This window comes from Thrips palmi, unplaced genomic scaffold (assembly GCF_012932325.1).
Source record: "Thrips palmi isolate BJ-2018 unplaced genomic scaffold, TpBJ-2018v1 HiC_scaffold_3, whole genome shotgun sequence".
Lineage (NCBI taxonomy): Eukaryota > Metazoa > Arthropoda > Insecta > Thysanoptera > Thripidae > Thrips > Thrips palmi.
The window spans coordinates 1,482,584-1,499,055 of record NW_023144630.1 but is presented as its reverse complement, the minus strand read 5'-3'; the positions used below and the strand labels follow the sequence as shown (position 1 = coordinate 1,499,055).

Genomic DNA, 16,472 nt, shown 5'->3' with positions numbered 1-16,472 from the left:
CCAGAAGACCGGTGGAGGCGGCCGAAACTCTAGACGCGTTTTGAGCTCCAGAGTCGCTAAACAGGACTAGAATGGAACGTGTGACCCCACCAATGGATTCCTCGTTCGGAGAGCAATCCATTGGTGGGGTCTTTCGTTCGGTCCGAGTCCCATTCAGCGACTCTGGAGCTCGAAACGCGTCCATCGTGATGGTGACCCTGACTCTCCGCTTGTTTCCAGATGGCCGTGTCCGGGGGGCGGCCCAGGCCCAGGGGGCGGCCCGGGCCCGGAGGCGGGGGCGGGGCGGGGGCGGGCAGGGCTGCATGGACAGCGCCCCGATCCGCCGCCTGCGCGCCCCCGTCGAGAGCCCCGTGTGGGGCTGGCTGTGGGGCGCGGCCGGCGGGCTGCTGGGCGGGCTGCTGGCGCTGCCACTGCTCGCCGCCACCATGCTGCTCCTGCCCGTCTACCTGCTGTCGCGCCGCCTGTTGCTGCGCCTGCACCGGCTGTGGCACCGCCTGCCAGGTAAGCAGACAGACAGACAGGCAAACAGACAGACAGGCAGACAGACAGACAGACAGACGCAGGAAGACAGACCGTCCGCCCGGAATCAGACTGCATTTTTCATGCCAGCGAAATTCCCCTCGGGGTTGGGATTACTCGACGGGAATGACAGGCCAGTGTGGTGGAGCTGGCAAAGTCGTGGTTTCTTTTGCTTTCTACCTTTTTTAACAATTTTTTCCCGCCCTCTTTTCCTCTTCTGCCGCCACAGCTATTTTTCCAAACGCGTGAGCGCGGATTCATTCAAACGGCCGCTGGAAAGGGTGCACCGCAAACCGTGCGCCGGCGTTGTCGGCGACGTCATCACCGCCACTCTGCGGACGGGGACCGTGGCACACTGTAGCACGCCGACGACGTGTTAACGGCGAGGTCTCGCCTGGGTGCGCACAGTGGGCCAGACGACCGGTGGAGGCGGCCGAAACTCAAGACGCGTTTTTAGCGCCAGAGTCGCTAAAGAGCACTCGAACCGAACGTGTGGATTCCTCTCCGAACGAGTCCCATTCAGAGACTCTGGAGTTCAAATCGCGTCTAGAGTTTTGGCCGCCTCCACCGGTCTTCTGGCCCACTGTGGTGCGCCGGTCACCGCAGGGTCGCGTTTAACGCCGGCCTTTCCTCATGCGACGTAGGGCCCGGGAGGGGGGGGCACTGGCAAGTGGAGCAGACAGTGCAATAAGCCCTGGGGGCAAGTTTTGAGGGGCGCTACACAATATATTCCGCCCGCCCCGACCCGCGTGCTCTGCTCCGCGCTGCTCTCCGGGGGAAGTTTGCCTGTTAGCAACTGGGATGGATAACCTTTGCAACGCTGTATAGCGCTGTATAGTTGGCGACGTCGCTGCTTGAGTCAGCGCTGTCCGCCGCCGGCGCGGAATGGAGCGAGATGTGGAGCGTGGAAAGGGGGGGGGGGGGGGGCGAAGGCCAGGGCCGAACCGGGGTGATCTGGAATCGGGGCAGAGGCCCGTGAAGCGAGCAAACGCGTAGGCCGTCAAGAACGAAACGCTCAAGACTCGGAGCCGTTGGTGTGCTCAAAAAGGGAAAATTATCTCTTTGACTAGTGGGCCGGCCGCATGACCGGAAATGTGACTTTGTTGCAGGGATTTTGTTTGTTGGCTTGGGGAAGACTGAGAGAGTGTGTCTTGTTGCAGCGTGCGAGCGCGTGTCGGGCACCGAGGCGTGCTGGCTGAGCGCGGCGTGGGGCCGGTGCGTGCTGCACGCCGTGCTGGTGCTCGAGGCCGCCGGGCCTGACGCCGGCCTGGACGTGGGCCGCCTCCAGGACATCGTGGCGACGCGAGTGCTGCCGCAGTGCCCCCGCCTCACCGCCAGGCCCAAGCACATGCCCTTCGCCGCGGGTGAGTAGCCGGACTGAGACGCGTCTCGAGCTCCAGAGTCGCTGAACAGGACTCGAACCGAGCGTGTGACCCCACCAATGGATTCCTCGTTCGGAGAGCAATCCATTGGTGGGGTCACACGTTCGGTTCGAGGCCCATTTAGCGACTCTGGAGCTCGAGACGCGTGTAGAATTTTGGCCGCCTCCACCGGTCTTCTGGCCACCATGCTACTCCCCTCCTCCGGCGGCAGGCTGTTGGCAGTGGTCCCGACCTACCCTACCCCGGGCGATAATCTTTGTCACGGAGGCCGTCCTCGGCGTGAAATTTGGCGGGTTGCTGGAATTGTCGCTGGTCGTTGGTCCGTGTTAGTGTGCCGCCGCGCCAAGCCCTTTGACGAATGGCGGGACGGCCCAAGGCCGGGAAGGGCCGGAAAAGGGGGGGGGGGTCTTTGGGAGGGGTGCTTTCACACTGCACGGCTAGCTCCTGACTCGCGGAGTGACTCAGCCTGGCTGCCTGGCTGCCGCACCTAACGCTCTTCCTTCTCCCCCCCCCCTCTCTCTCTCTCTCTCTCTCTCTCTCTCTCTCTCTCTCTCTCTCTCTCTCTTCTCCCCCCCCCCCTATAGCCCCATTACCGCAGCCGTCCCTGTCTGATAGGGCCCTGCTGGCAGGGTGGCGCTCTCTCACTCACCCCCACCACGCCCATTGTCAGGGGATTTCTGAGATATCCGCGCCCTCCGCTGTCTATCTGGAAGTCTGACAGACTATCTGCAAGTCTGACAGTCTGGCCGTCCGTCTGACAGCACGTCTGTCCGTCTGTCTGTCTGTCTGTCTGTCTGTCTGTCTGTCTGTCTGTCTGTCGGTCTGTCTGTCTGTCGGCCCGTCTTGGAAGTGTGTGCTGCGCTTTCGGGCCTTCGGGGCGAGGCTCGGAGGCTAGCCACCGCCCCACAGTGGGCCAGAAGACCGGTGGACGCGGCCAAAACTCTAGACGCGTTTTGAGCTCCAGAGTCGCTAAATGGGACTAGAACCGAACGTGTGACCCCACCAATGGATTCCTCGTTCGGAGAGCAATCCATTGGTGAGGTCACACGTTCGGTTCGAGTCCTGACTCAGACAACATTTCAAACACGTTGTAAACACTGACAACGCTGCAAACACGTTGTAAACACTGACAACACTGCAAACACGTTGTAAACACTGACAACACTGCAAACACGTTGTAAACACTGACAACACTGGAAACACGTTGTAAACACTGACAACACTGCAAACACGTTGTAAACACTGACAACACTGCAAACTCGATGCAAACGCGCCGAGCGCGCAAAGGCTGGAGTTGCGATTCGGCCAAACAAAGCAGCGCGGTTTGAACTCTCCGGACTCGATAATTAGGAACCGAGGCCAAACTGGAAACCTGGGAACAAAACGCGCCGCGACGCGCCGCGCTGCCGTGAGGCGGCGAAGCGGCGGAGCGGCCGTGATCCGAAACCGGCGGCGGCGCTCGAGTTTTGGCCGCCTCCACCGGTCTTCTGGCACACTGTGGGGCGAGGGAATTACCTGGGGCGTGTCTGCGTACCGGGCCTTCGCAAGCACAAAAAAAAAACAAGAAAGAAAAAAAATCTGTACGAAAATGGAGGTAATTATGGCAGGTGTGGCAACAACGCGCGAAGCTCGCAGGGAAGTAGGGCGAGACTTGACTCGCAGCCCCGCGGGCCTTTGTCTGCGAATAGAGCCTCGGACGGCTATTCGCAGGCGGCTCGTTGTGCGAACAGTGGATTAATGAGCTTTCATACAGAAAGGGGGGATCGGGGCGCGCTGCGAGGAGGGAGGAGAGAGAGGGGAGGAGCAGGCCAAAAGGAAATCTTGAGAAAGGGGTTAAAAATAGCCCCCTCGGTGGCACGCCGTGCCACGCCGTGCCACGCCAATGGACGAGGCGAGGGCGATCGGGGCGGCCGATTCAAAGATTTATCGATTCCACGCACGCTCGTGTGTGAGAGAGAGAGAGAGAGAGAGAGAGAGAGAGAGAGAGAGAGAGAGAGAGAGAGAGAGAGAGAGAGAGAGAGAGAGTGTGTGTGTCTCGGTGTGGGAATGGACAGCAGGACTGCACGCAGGCGGAACCTGATTGCGTTCCTAATCGGATCCTGCACCGGTTGCTGTGCCGCAACAAAGGCGGTAAACTTGTAAAAGGGGCCGCGTTATGCACAGAAACTCGTGTCGGGGGAAGTCCGGGGCGTCGTGGGACTTCGTCAGGCCGTCAGGCCGTGGGGCCCGCCGCACAGTGGGCCAGAGGACCGGTGGAGGCGGCCAAAACTCTAGACGCGTTTTGAGCTCCAGAGTCGGTAAACAGGACTCGAACCGAACGTGTGACCCCACCAATGGATTCCTCGTTCAGAGAGCAGTCCATTGATGGGGTCACACGTTCGTTTCGAGTCCCACTTCGCTCAAAACGCGTCCGGGCTTTCGACCGCCTCCACCGGTCCTCTGGCCCACTGTGGGCCCCCGCCGACGAGGCTGCCGCAGAGGCGACAGAGGCGCGAACCGCTAAGTGGATTCGCAAATCGCGTTGCCGCGCAGCCGCGTTTCAAGCGCAGTGCCACATCAAGTTCGCTGCGGTGGGCGGGCGAGCGGGGAGCAGTCTGGGGCACGTTTCGCCGCGTTTCGCCGCGTTTTGCGCTGCCAGGCCGAGCACAGGCCTACAGCCAAACACCCACACCCCTCTCGTCTCCGCGTTCGAGTCCCAAGGGCGGCGGGGCGGTCCGCTAGCGCCATGGCGTGTTCCGTTTGAGTCCTGCTGAGGGCCGTAGAGCACGGGCGGCACGGCACAGTGGATTTGCCAGAAGACCGGTGGAGGTCGTCATAACGCGTTTTGAGCTCCAGAGTCGCTAAGCAGGACTCGAACCGAACGTGTGACCCCACCAATGGATTGCTCTCCGAACGAGGAATCCATTGGTGGGGTCACACGTCCGGTTCGAGTCCTGCTCAGCGACGCTGGAGCTCAAAACGCGTCCAGAGTTTCGACTGCCTCCACCGGTCTTCTGGCAAATCCACTGTGGATGGGGGCGTGACGGCTGGCCCCGCCGTGGCGCTGGGCGTGCGAGCGCGCTATTCAATCTTGGGCCACTCGTCTATAATGGATACGCACTGCGCGGCCGGCCCCGGAAGTCTGGAAGACTGGAAGACACAGGGCCCGCGGGGCGGCCCGCCCTACACTGCACATCCTGCTCCAACACCCACGCTCTACCAGTGTGTGTATTGTGTTCGCTGAAGTTTCCAGTGGGCGTGCGGCGCGGTTCAAGACGCCGCCGCGCGCCAATACGCGAAGGCCGCAGGCTGGCCCGATAGTCCCGACGGTGGGAAGGCCCACACCGCTATCCGCACACGTCCGCCCACAGCCCCCACAGCCCCGCGCACAGTGGGCCAGAAGACCGGCGGAGACGGCCAAAACTCTCGACGCGTTTTGAGCTCCGGAGTCGCTAAACAAATTTGCAACGTGTTTTGCTCGCAGGTGGCGGCATGTGCTGGGTCCCGGACTCGGACTTCGCCATCGAGAGACACGTCTTCCTGGCGGACTGCGGCGGAGACGGCCTGCAGGTAAGAAAAACAACCTTAAAGTTCCTTTTCGAAATGACTAAGTCAAAACTCTAGACGAGTTTTGAGCTCCAGAGACGCTAAATGGGACCGGAACCGAACGTGTGACCCCACCAATGGATTCCTCGTTCGGAGAGCAATCCATTGGAGGGGTCACACGTTCGGTTCGAGTCCCATTTAGCGACTCTGGAGCTCAAAACGCGTCCGGGATTTTGACCGCCTCCACCGGCCTTCAGTGCGGCGCGCCCCTGACCGCGTGGTTCCGCTTGGTTCCGCTTCCAGGTGTACGTCTCGCAGCTGCTGGACGAGAAGCTGCCCGACGACCGGCCGCCGTGGGAGCTGCGGCTGCTGCCGGCGTGCGGCTCGCGCAAGACCGAGGTGGTGCTGGTGGTGCGCGTGCACCCCGCGCTGGCGGACGGCGACGCGCTCGTCCGGCTGCTGTGCCACGCGCTGGCCGACAACGCCACGGCCAGGCCCAAGCAGGTGGGAGACGACACTCGACAGGCCTCGAACCGAGCGTGTGACCCCACCAATGGATTCCTCGTTCGGAGAGCAATCCATTGGTGGGGTCACACGTTCGGTTCGAGTCCCATTCAGCGACTCTGGAGCTCAAAACGCGAGTAGAATTTCGGCCGCCTCCGCCGGTCTTCTGGCCCACTGTGCGACGCGCACGATGAAATCTGTCTCGCTATCTCTGCCCACTCTCCTCTCCGCTGAGTGAAGTGCTCTCCCGCAGAAGCTGGAGGGGGTGGGGTCGTCGCACAGGTGGGGGCGCCACCAGCGCCACAAGGTGCTTGTAAGAACGTTTCAATCACCTCCTAACCTTTTCCAGTGATGTTCCACCCCGCCGTGCCCCGCCCGGCCCCGCCATTCCGTCCGGAGAGCCCGCAGCGTAGCCTCGCTAGCCTCGCACGGCCCGTAACATTTTCGCCAAATGGGTCCCACTCCGCTTGGGTCGGGACAGCCCCTCACCTCACACCGCTAAAAAAGGAATGAAACGAGAAAAATGACACCATTGATTTTGAGCGGGGATTATTTAATTTTCCACCCTACTGTGAAATAAAGAAGGCTTCCGAGTCAGCCACAGCGCTTGCTAATTTTTAGCGCGGCCCCCTTTTTCACCCGAAGACTTTTCCAACTCGGGAGGAATTTTCACCCCATTTTGCACGGGCAGCGCTAGCGACACGCAGTGGGCCAGAAGACCGGTGGAGGCGTCCGAAACTCAAGACGCGTTTTGAGCTCCAGAGTCGCTAAATGGGACTCGAACCGAACGTGTGACCCCACCAATGGATTCCTCGTTCGGAGAGCAATCCATTGGTGGGGTCACACGTTCGGTTCGAGTCCCATTTAGCGACTCTGGAGCTCAAAACGCGTCCGGTATTTTGACCGCCTCCACGGTCTTCTGGCCCACTGTGCGGCAGCCCTTTAGATACCAGTTTAGAAGGGAATCCTCGCAGCCTGGAGGGCCTTGAGGGCCCGCAGGGATTCCCCTTTTTTGTCCTCTTTGGTGTCGAGAGCTGTCCAGGTGTGGCGGGCGGGGCGGGGCGGGGCGGCGGGCGGGCGGGGTGGGGCGGGGCGGGGCGGGGCGGGGCGGGGCGGGGGGGCGGGGCGGGGGGGCGGGGTGGGGCGGGGCGGGCGGGCGGGGGGGGGGGGCGGGGGGCGGGCGGGTGTTCTGGGGGGTGCTAGTCGGCGGGGGGTCGTATATATAGCCTTGCCACCTCGCGCTAGGCGGCGCGCGTTCGCATCCCGTGATGCTGCGTGTCGTCTCGCTCCCTCCCTCCCGTTCTCCACTTCTCCCTCTCCCCTCTCTCTCTCTCTCTCTCTCTCTCTCTCTCTCTCTCTCTCTCTCTCTCTCTCTCTCTCTCCTCCTCTCTCCCCCTCCCGCAACAAGTAGCGGACACGTGCGGCGCTGGAGATGAAATTTGGTGGAGCAAAAGGGGAGGCTGTGCTTCGCTGTTCTTCGAGATTGTCCTCCTCCTCCGAGCACAGGGCCTCGATGTGGAGGCGGGGGACCGAGGCGCGTTGTACAGTGGGCCAGAAGACCGGTACAGGCGGCCAAAACTCTAGACGCGTTTTGAGCTCCAGAGTCGCAAGATGGGACTCGAACCGAACGTGTGACCCCACCAATGGATTGCTCTCCGAACGAGGAATCCATTAGTGGGGTCACACGCTCGGTTCGAGTCAAAACGCGACTGGAGTTTCCACCGGTCTTCGGGCCCACTGTGCCACGTGGAAGCCTTCTCGGCGGCGGGGAAGGGGAGGGAGGGTTTGCTCGCCGTGAATCGAGCCGCGGTCTGTTGTCCCTGCCGTCCTAGACCCTAGACAGATAGAATAGATGAATCATTCAGTGGCAAGCCGCCGCCCCCCCCCCCCCCTTTGCGACCCGAAGCCCCCAGGTACTGGACCACTGTAAAGACGTTACTTGCCGCTCTGCATTGCTCTGCAAGCAACAGTTTGATGTGCTCCGCTCCTCATGTAAAAGTCATCACCGGACCGGAACTCGGCTCCGTGGCTCGAGTCCTGGGCCAGGCCTGGCTCTGGCCGGCAAGCCTCAGCAAGCCTCCCCCCACTGCCTCTATCGCTCTCCTTTTCGCACTCGCACCTTTCGCTGGGCACCGGGCGCCTCATTAAAACGAAGCAACTACTGCCCCCCCCCCCTCCCCCCCTCCCCCACGCACCCTCCACAAGCCGAGATTCATTTAAATATCTCTTTTCTCGAAAAATAATTCGCTGCCCGTTTTATTTTGTTTGACTCGGATCCTCAAAGGGGAGCGCCCCGCCCCGCCCCGCCCGGCCCAAGGCCACAGCCATTAACAGGCCACGCGGACAACGGTCGCCGGTTTAGATCTAATTAGCAACCGTAGTTTCATCATTTCCAGTTTGCGTCAACGGTCCTTTTCCTCTATTTCTGTTAAAAAAATTTTTCTTTTTCTTTTTTGGTAGCATGAGGTGAAACATATCCACCTCTTTTTTTGCGAAGAGAGGTTGCAGTATGGCGCGGCTGGGCGGCCTCCCTGCTGCAGAGCAGTAGGAGAGAGAGAGAGAGAGAGAGAGAGAGAGAGAGAGAGAGAGAGAGAGAGAGAGAGAGAGAGAGAGAGAGACGAAAAAAGGAAAACGAAGGGGAAATGAGCGCAGCCACTCAACACACGGCCATTTGAGCTTTAGAACTGCTCCAATCCTTCTCTCCTTTTCTGCCCCCTTTTTTCGCCACCCCCTCCATCCTGCTCGTGTTTTTTTCGTTTCCCTGATTTCAATCTCTTCGCGTTTCTCTTCAAACCACACCGACACTCGTCGTGTCTCTCCATGCGCTCCCCTCCTCTCCTTTTTTTTCTCTCCCATACAACCCCCGCCCCTGCCGGCAGCACCCTTCATGAAATATTGCACAAAAGCTGCCAGTAGGTCAGCTGTTGTGTACGTAAGGTCTGTAATGAGCCCCCACCCCCTCCCATACAGGTTTAAGCACCGCCCCTCCCGCTTTTTACCTCCCCCACCCAGCTGCACGCTGCAGCAGGCCAAGCTCGCCCTCTGCATGTTTAGTCTCGTCCGCAGTGGGCCAGAAGACCGGTGGAGGTGGCCAAAACTCTAGACGCGTTTTGAGGTACAGAGTCGCTAAATGGGACTCGAACCGAACGTGTGACCTCACCAATAGATTGCTCTCCGAACGAGGAGTCCATTGGTGGGGTCACACGTTCGGTTAGAGTCCCATTTAGCGACTCTGGAGCCCAAAACGCGTCCAGAGTTTTGGCCGCCTCTTCCAGTCCGCTGGCCCCCATTGCACTGCCAACTGTCCCCAGGAGGAAACGTGAGAAAAAAACCAAACAAACCTCGAGACATATTCCTTTTCGACAGACGCAATTTCTGCGCGGGCTTTTGTTGACGGTGCCGTAGGGCGCGCGCGCGCGCAAGAGAAGAAGGACAGCAGCCAATTTGGCTGCATCGATTTGATGTTGCTCCTTCTATTCCTCGCAAAGTGGCGCTGAATTTGTTTTGACAGTCACAATGCAGATGGCCACCTCATGCATTATTCAGCCGCCGAGTCACCTCGGCAAAGCCGGGCGAAGCACGAGTCGGGACAGGCGGACAGGCGGGGGGAAGATTCGGGGAGATGAACAGCGGACGGAGCATCGCGGGGCATGCACAGTCAGAGTAACGGCCGTCAGAACCGCCAACTCGAAAAAAAAAAGAAAAAAAGAGGAGAGGGAGAGACTTTGTGAAAACTTTGTTCGTCTGCTTGGAGCCGGGGCGGCGGCAGCTTCGTCGTGTTCGAGGCGCGCGGAGCCGATCTACTACCGGAGATTTGATGGCGAGGCTGGGATTGCCAGATGGGACAGCGTTTGGTGGAAAAATTCAGAGGCTTACTCTCTGGACGCGTTTTGAGCTCCAGAGTCGCTAAATGGGACTCGAACCGAACGTGTGACCCCACCAATGGATTGCTCTCCCAACGAGGAATCCATTGGTGGGGTCACACGCTCTGTTCGAGTCCCATTTAGCGTCTCTGGAGCTCACAACGCGTCTAGAGGTTTGGCCGCCGCCAGCGGTCTTCTGACAAGTCCACTGCGTTGACGGGCAGGTGCGGCGCTGTCGCCGCGGCCTGCTGGCGCTGCTGCTGGCGCTGCTCCGCGCCGCCGTCGTGGGGCCCCTCACGCTGCTGGCCTGGCTGTCGCTGCGCCACCGCGACGACAACCTGCTGCTCGCCGGCGGCAACAACAACAACAACAACAACAACAACAACAACGCGGACGACGACGGCGCGGCGGCGGTGAGCGTGTCCTGGTCGTCGGGCATCGCGCTCAGCAAGGTGCGGCGCATCCAGCAGGTGTCGCGCTGCAGCCTCAACTGCGTGCTCCTGTCCGCCGTCGGCGGCGCCGTGCGCGTCCTGCTGCAGGGCTGCGGCGTGCGCCAGCCGCCCGACCTCCAGGTCAGCCGCCACACTCCATTTGCCAGAAGACCGGTGGAGGCGGCCAAAATTCGAGACGCGTTTTGAGCTCCAGAGTCGCTAAACAGGACTCGAAGTGACCGTATGACCCCACCAATGGATTCCTCGTTCGGAGAGCAATCCATTGGTGGGGTCACACGTTCGGTTCGAGTCCCATTTAGCGACTCTGGAGCTCAAAACGCGTCCAGAGTTTTGGCCGCCTCCACCGGTCTTCTGGGTCACTGTGCACTGCGTTATTCAAAAAAAAATTTTTTTTATAAAAATTAAAAGAATTTTTTTTTTAAGTTTTTGTAAAGTATTTTTAAAAAGAAGAAAGTTCTGAGTAGTCCTTTTTGTCGACCAGGTGGCCCTGCCTCTCAGCATGCATCGGTCCAAGGGTCACGACCCGGCGGGCCAGAACGGCGCCCCCCTTCCCGACCACCCCCCACTCCTGCACCTCCACCACCACCACCACCTGCCGTCGGAGAGCAGTCTGTACGCCTACATCGACGGCCTCTCGAACGCCGTCAGCGCCAACACCAACAACAACAGCCACAAGGTCCGCGACAACAACAACCCCGAGGGGTGCGCCGTGTCCAACAAGACCGCCCCCGTGGTCGTGGGGCTGCCCGTCAGCGTGGAGGGGGCCGTGCCGCGCCTCTGGGCCACCAGGAGGTGTCTGCAGTACCTGCGCTCCGCGGCGGGTGAGTGCCAAAAAACAACAACAGAACACTTAAGACCGGTGGAGGCGGTTTGAGCTCCACAGTCGCTAAAAGGTTCTCGAACTGAACGTGCGACCCCACCAATGGATTGCTCTCCGAACGAGGAATCCATTGGTGGGGTCACACGGTCACTTCGAGTCCTGTGTAGCGACTCTGGAGCTCAAAACGCGTCTAGAGTTTTGGCCGCCTCCACCGGTCTTCTGGCAAATCCGCTGTGCGGCGTCGTTTCGAAAACCTTCCTCGGGTGCTCTCGAGTGACTCGTCTAGCCTCGGCGATGCTGGGGAGTCCTGTGCCGTGCCCTGCCTGCCCCGCTTAGCTCCGCGCCGCCCTCTGTGAGCTGTGAGGCCTGGCAGGGCTGGCATGTGAGCCTTGCCCTGCTCGTGTTTGGACGTCCCCGTCCTGCCGAGCTGCCGAGGCTGCCGACGCCCTCAGGCACTACATTGTGACGCAAATAGCGAATGGCGCGTGCTGCAGACTAGACTGATTCCGAGAGTCCTTTAAGTAGCTCCGTCCCCCTCGCCCTCATGGGGCGTCCCGTGTGGGTGCGAGAGAGGCAGCGCGACGGAAACGACTCTCGGAATCAGTCTGCTGCCTGAGAGTGCTGCCTGTTCCTTGCGAGAGGAGTGGCCTGAATGCAAGGAGATTGCAAGGAAAAGCGCGGGAGGACAGGAGAAAGAAAATTATCCCATCATAAACAGTGGAAGGTGGTGAGATTCGAACCAGCGACTTCGACATTGCGGTTTAGCGCCGCTAACCCCTCGACCACCGCGTGCTTCTAACCGCAGATCCCGAGGTGGTGTACCTGGCGTCGCTGGGCGGCTCGTGGAGCGGCAAGCTGCTGGCGGCGCTCACGGACAAGGCATCGCTGCAGTTCGCCACGCTGCCGGGCCCCGCGTCCACCGTGCTCGTGGGCGGCGCCGTGCTCAAGGCAGTGTACCCGCTGCAGCCCGCGCCGGGCCGCCTGGGCATCGCCGTGTCCGTCATCACCTACGCCGACCAGGTGTTCGTGACCGTGGCCTCCGACGCCGCCCTCGGCCCCGCCGGCTCGCTGCTGCTGCAGCACTTCAACGTGCAGGTGAGGCGTCGACGCCCTGCCGGAAGACCGGCGGGGCGGCAAAAACTCCAGACGCGTTTTGAGCTCCAGAGTCGCTAAATGGGACTTGAACCGAGCATGTGATCTCACCAATGGATTCCTCTTTCGTAGAGCAATCCATTGGTGAGGTCACAGGCCCAGTTCGAGTCCCATTTAGCGACTCTGGAGCTCAAAACGCGTCTGGAGTTTGGGCCGCCCCGCCGGTCTTCCGGCAAATCCACTGTGTACGGCCCGAGATGCCGGCGCGAGATGACGCACACGGCCCTGTCCGGAAGCTCCCCTGATTGGCTACATCCGTCATGCGAGGGCGTCAGTGTGAGTGTGTGTGTGTCACGTGACAGATCGAGCTGCTGTGGAGGCTGCTCCGGAACCGACGCGCGCCTGGGGAGACGCGGCCGCCGCTGTCGCTGCTGCGGAGGGCGGACGTGCAGGCGTCGCCCGTCGGGGAGGTGAGTACCGTGCCCGTCGGTCTCTGTCGCACTCACGGCGCGGGCGTGGCACAGTGGGCCAGAAGACCGGCTCGCAGGCATGCCGTAGGGGTGCGAGGGGGACAGAGCAAGCGTGGGCCGAAGCCGCCGTCAATAGGGCCCGCGGTAAATCACAGGGGTGGGGGTGGGGGAGCGAAAATTGTTTGCCCCGCAAGGCTTTGGCGTGGTTTATAGTGAAGGTGCCGCTCAAGACGTCCGCAGCCCAGCCGCCTTCGTTCACGAGCACGTGCCCGGCGCCTCACAGTGGGCCAGAAGACCGGCGGAGGCGGCCAAAACTCTAGACGCGTTGTGAGCTCCAGAGTCGTTAAATGGCACTCGAACCGAACGTGTGACCCCACCAATGGATTGCTCTCCGAACGACTCTCGGAATCAGTGCGCTGCTTCTGGGAGCGCAGGGCGCGGGGCTCAATGGGCAGCAGAAGCGAAGGGGTTGGCTCGGGTTGGCTCAGAACAGGGGGGGGAGCCTCAACCCTGGCGTAGTGTCAATTTGAAAGGAGCGGAAATTAAGGTGCGGAATACAACGGGAAGTGCCATTCACTCCCCTCCCCCTCCCCTCCCCTTCCCTCCCCTCCCCTCCCCTCCCCTCCCCCACTGCTCGGCTCGCTCGCAGCTCTCGCAGCCCGGCGGGCAGGCCTCACGTAGACACGCGTGCACGCCCGGCTGCCTACCCTCCGTTCCACAGGCGCTCTCTGTTCTCTCCCTCCCTCTTTCAAACGTGTTTAAGTTCGTCTTTGTCTTCCTGCGGCTTCGGATGGTGGATTAATTTTCGAGCCGCGAGCTGCGCACAGTGGGCTAGAAGAACAGCACAGACGGTCCAAACGCGTTTTGAGCTCTAGAGTCGCTAAATGGTACTTGAACTGAACGCGTGACCTCACCAATGGATTGCTCTCCGAACGAGGAATCCATTGATGGGGTCACACGTTCGGTTCGAGTCCCATTTAGAGACTCTGCAGCTCAAAACGCGTCTGGAGTTTTGGCCGCCTCTACCGGTCTTCAGGCCCACTCTGCTGCGGAGGCGGGGTGAACGCGATGGTCATCCAGGAGACGCACGAGACAGAGACGAATGCATACACGACATGCAAACGGAGACAGGGCTTGGCCGTGCAGCACGGCGGGCACACACATACACACACACGCAGACAGACAGACAGACAGACAGACAGACAGGCAGACAGACAGGCAGGCAGACAGACAGAACGTCAGACCGGAGAGTAAACGCAATAAGCCAGGCTGTATGAGGGGACTGTGCCTCGCCTGCCTCGCCCTGTTTGCGCCTGTTTGGCTGCTTATTGGTGCCCGGCCCGTGTCGTGCGCACATCCAGGACATCCAGGACACCGAGCCCCTCTGTCTCTCTCGCACTCGCAGCCAGTTCCGTGTGGGGGAGAGAGGAGAGAGAGAGAGACGGAGTGACTTTCCGGCATCAGACCGCAGGCGACGTCGCTGGCTGCGGTCTGTCCGTGTCGTGTTGGCCCCAGCTGGCCGAGTCCACCGCCCCACCGCTCAATGAGAGAGAGAGGGAGAGAGAGAGAGAGAGAGAGAGAGAACGCGATTCAAAGGCGAGTCCCAATAACACGCTCGCCGTTCGCAATTTCAAAGCGTTGTCTCGTTCGAGTTTTCGGGGATCTACGCGGAGGAAAATGAAATGCAATATGGCCGTTCGACAACAGGGAGTGTCACAGTTGAAAGCGCGTGTTTGTCATCAGCGGTGTGATAAACGACAGTCCAGAGCCAATGAGTAATGAATGTGAGTGAATACCCCACGCGGAGGGCTTGTCCTCGCCAAGGCACCGCACAGCGGGACAGGGGACCGGTGGAGGCGACCAGAATTCTAGACGGGTTTTGAGCTCCAGAGTCGCTAAGCAGGACTCGAACCAAACGTGTGACCCCACCAATGGATTCCTCGATCGGAGAGCAGTCCATTGGTGGGGTCACACGTTCGGTTCGAGTCCCATTTAGCGACTCTGGAGCTCAAGACGCGTCTGTAGTTACGGCCGCATCCAGCCACACGCCATGACGTGCCTCCTTGTTGCAGCTGGCGTCGCGGCTGTGCTACGTGCAGGGCGAGCTGGAGCGCCTCGCCAGCGAGGAGGCGGTGGACGGCCACTTCGACTGCGGCCAGGAGGCGGCCCGCCTGTCCAGCCTGTCCAGCCTCAAGGCGGAGTTCACCACGCTGCTGCACGAGGTGCGCAAGCGGCAGCTGCAGGCCGTGCGGGCCCGCCGGATGCAGGGCAAGCCGGGCAAGGCCGGCAAGCAGCGCAACGGCCACCGCGGCAGCGAGGTGCGTGGAGCACAGTGGATTTGCCAGAAGACAGGTGGAGGCAGCCAAAACTCTACACGCGTTCTGAGCTCCAGAGTCGCTGAATGGGACTCGGATCGAACGTGTGACCCCACCAATGGATCGCTCTCCGAACGAGGAATCCATTGGTGGGGTCACACGTTCGTTTCGAGTCCTGTTTAGCGACTCTGGAGCTCAAAACGCGTCTCGAGTTTTGGCCGCCTCCGCCAGTCTTAAAGCAAGGCAGTTCACTGACCTTGAGCGTCTGACGGCGTCCTCCTGCTCCCCAGGGTGCGGGTTCGTCGGGGTCGTCGGGCCGGCGCCGCAAGCGCGCCGTGTCCTTCTCGCTGCCGCAGCGGCCCAGCCTGTCCTTCGGCGGCCTCCTCAGCGGCCCCGCCGGCGCCCGGTCGGCCAGCCTGGGCGGCGACGCCGGCGGCAGCGACGCCATGCTGGAGGACTCGCCGGCGTCCTCGCCCAGCCACACGCCCAGCGTGTCGGCGCGGCCCAGCGTCACCATCAGCATCCCCGAGGAGGACGAGGAGGACGACGAGGACGTGGACGAGGGCGGCCAGCGCTGGGTGCGGGCCTCCTTCGAGCGCGCGGCCCGCCGCTCGCACGCCAACCTGGACCCGCAGCTGGTGGAGTACTTCCACAGCGTGCAGCTCGAGTCGCCTGGCGGCCCGGGCGGCGCCTACGCCTGCCGGTGCCACTCCAGCGAGTCCTCGCCGTCGGCGTCCGGCGCGGGCTTCGGCAGCTGTTCCAACACCTCCCAGGTCAGCAGTGCGCCAACCACCGCACAGAGGGACGAAAGACCCAGAGTCGCTAAATGGGACTCGAACCGAACGTGTGACCCCACCATTAGATTGCTCTCCGAACGAGGAATCCATTGGTGGGGTCACACGCTCGGTTCGAGTCCCATTTAGCGACTCTGGAGCTCAAAACGCGTCCAGAGTTTTGAGTGCCTGCGCCGGGCCACTGTGCCGGTGTGGGCGGCCGATAACGGGACCCTTGCCCCGCCAGGACGAGGACGGCGACGTCGGCGTCCAGGCTCGGTCCTCGCGCCGCCACCGCGGCCGCCGCATGACGTCCTCGCCGGAGCAGGAGTACGACGCCATCGCCGAGGCCTACTACCCGGCCGAGCTCAAGAACTGCGCCAAGTTCAGCCTCCTGGAAGAGAGCCCGACGGCGGAGGCGGCCTCGGTCGCCAGCGAGCAGCGCCGGCCGTCCTGCCTCAAGAAGACCACCCGCAGGGACACGCCGCCGTCGGACCAGTCCTCGCCGTCGCTGTCCACCAGCGTGCTGCACCAACTCAGGTAACCGTCGTGAGCGTGGCGTGGCACTGTAAACCATCTCGGCGCGGTTGGCGACCTTGCATTGCTGCGCAGGTCGTACTACGACGAGTCCTACATGTCCTTCGACGAGGACCGCGGCGCCGAGGACCCGTACCGCTACCAGGACGGCGACCTCACCAGCCCGGACGACCTGGACGACGAGCTGCCGCCGCCGCGGGAGCGCACCGCGGCCTTCTCC

General features: G+C 61.5%; 1 protein-coding gene across 1 annotated transcript; it reads left to right on the top strand.

Moving 5' to 3' along the window:
- Positions 1-1,783: 1,783 nt before the first annotated feature.
- LOC117648394 lies at positions 1,784-16,259 on the top strand (the record flags this gene model as incomplete). Its single annotated transcript, XM_034390902.1, has 9 exons — positions 1,784-1,883; positions 5,365-5,450; positions 5,730-5,930; positions 10,183-10,365; positions 10,727-11,066; positions 11,871-12,160; positions 12,520-12,627; positions 14,700-14,873; positions 15,963-16,259. Coding segments are annotated over 9 exons (1,779 nt in total), but the record flags the coding sequence as incomplete, so codon positions are not given.
- Positions 16,260-16,472: the final 213 nt, after the last annotated feature.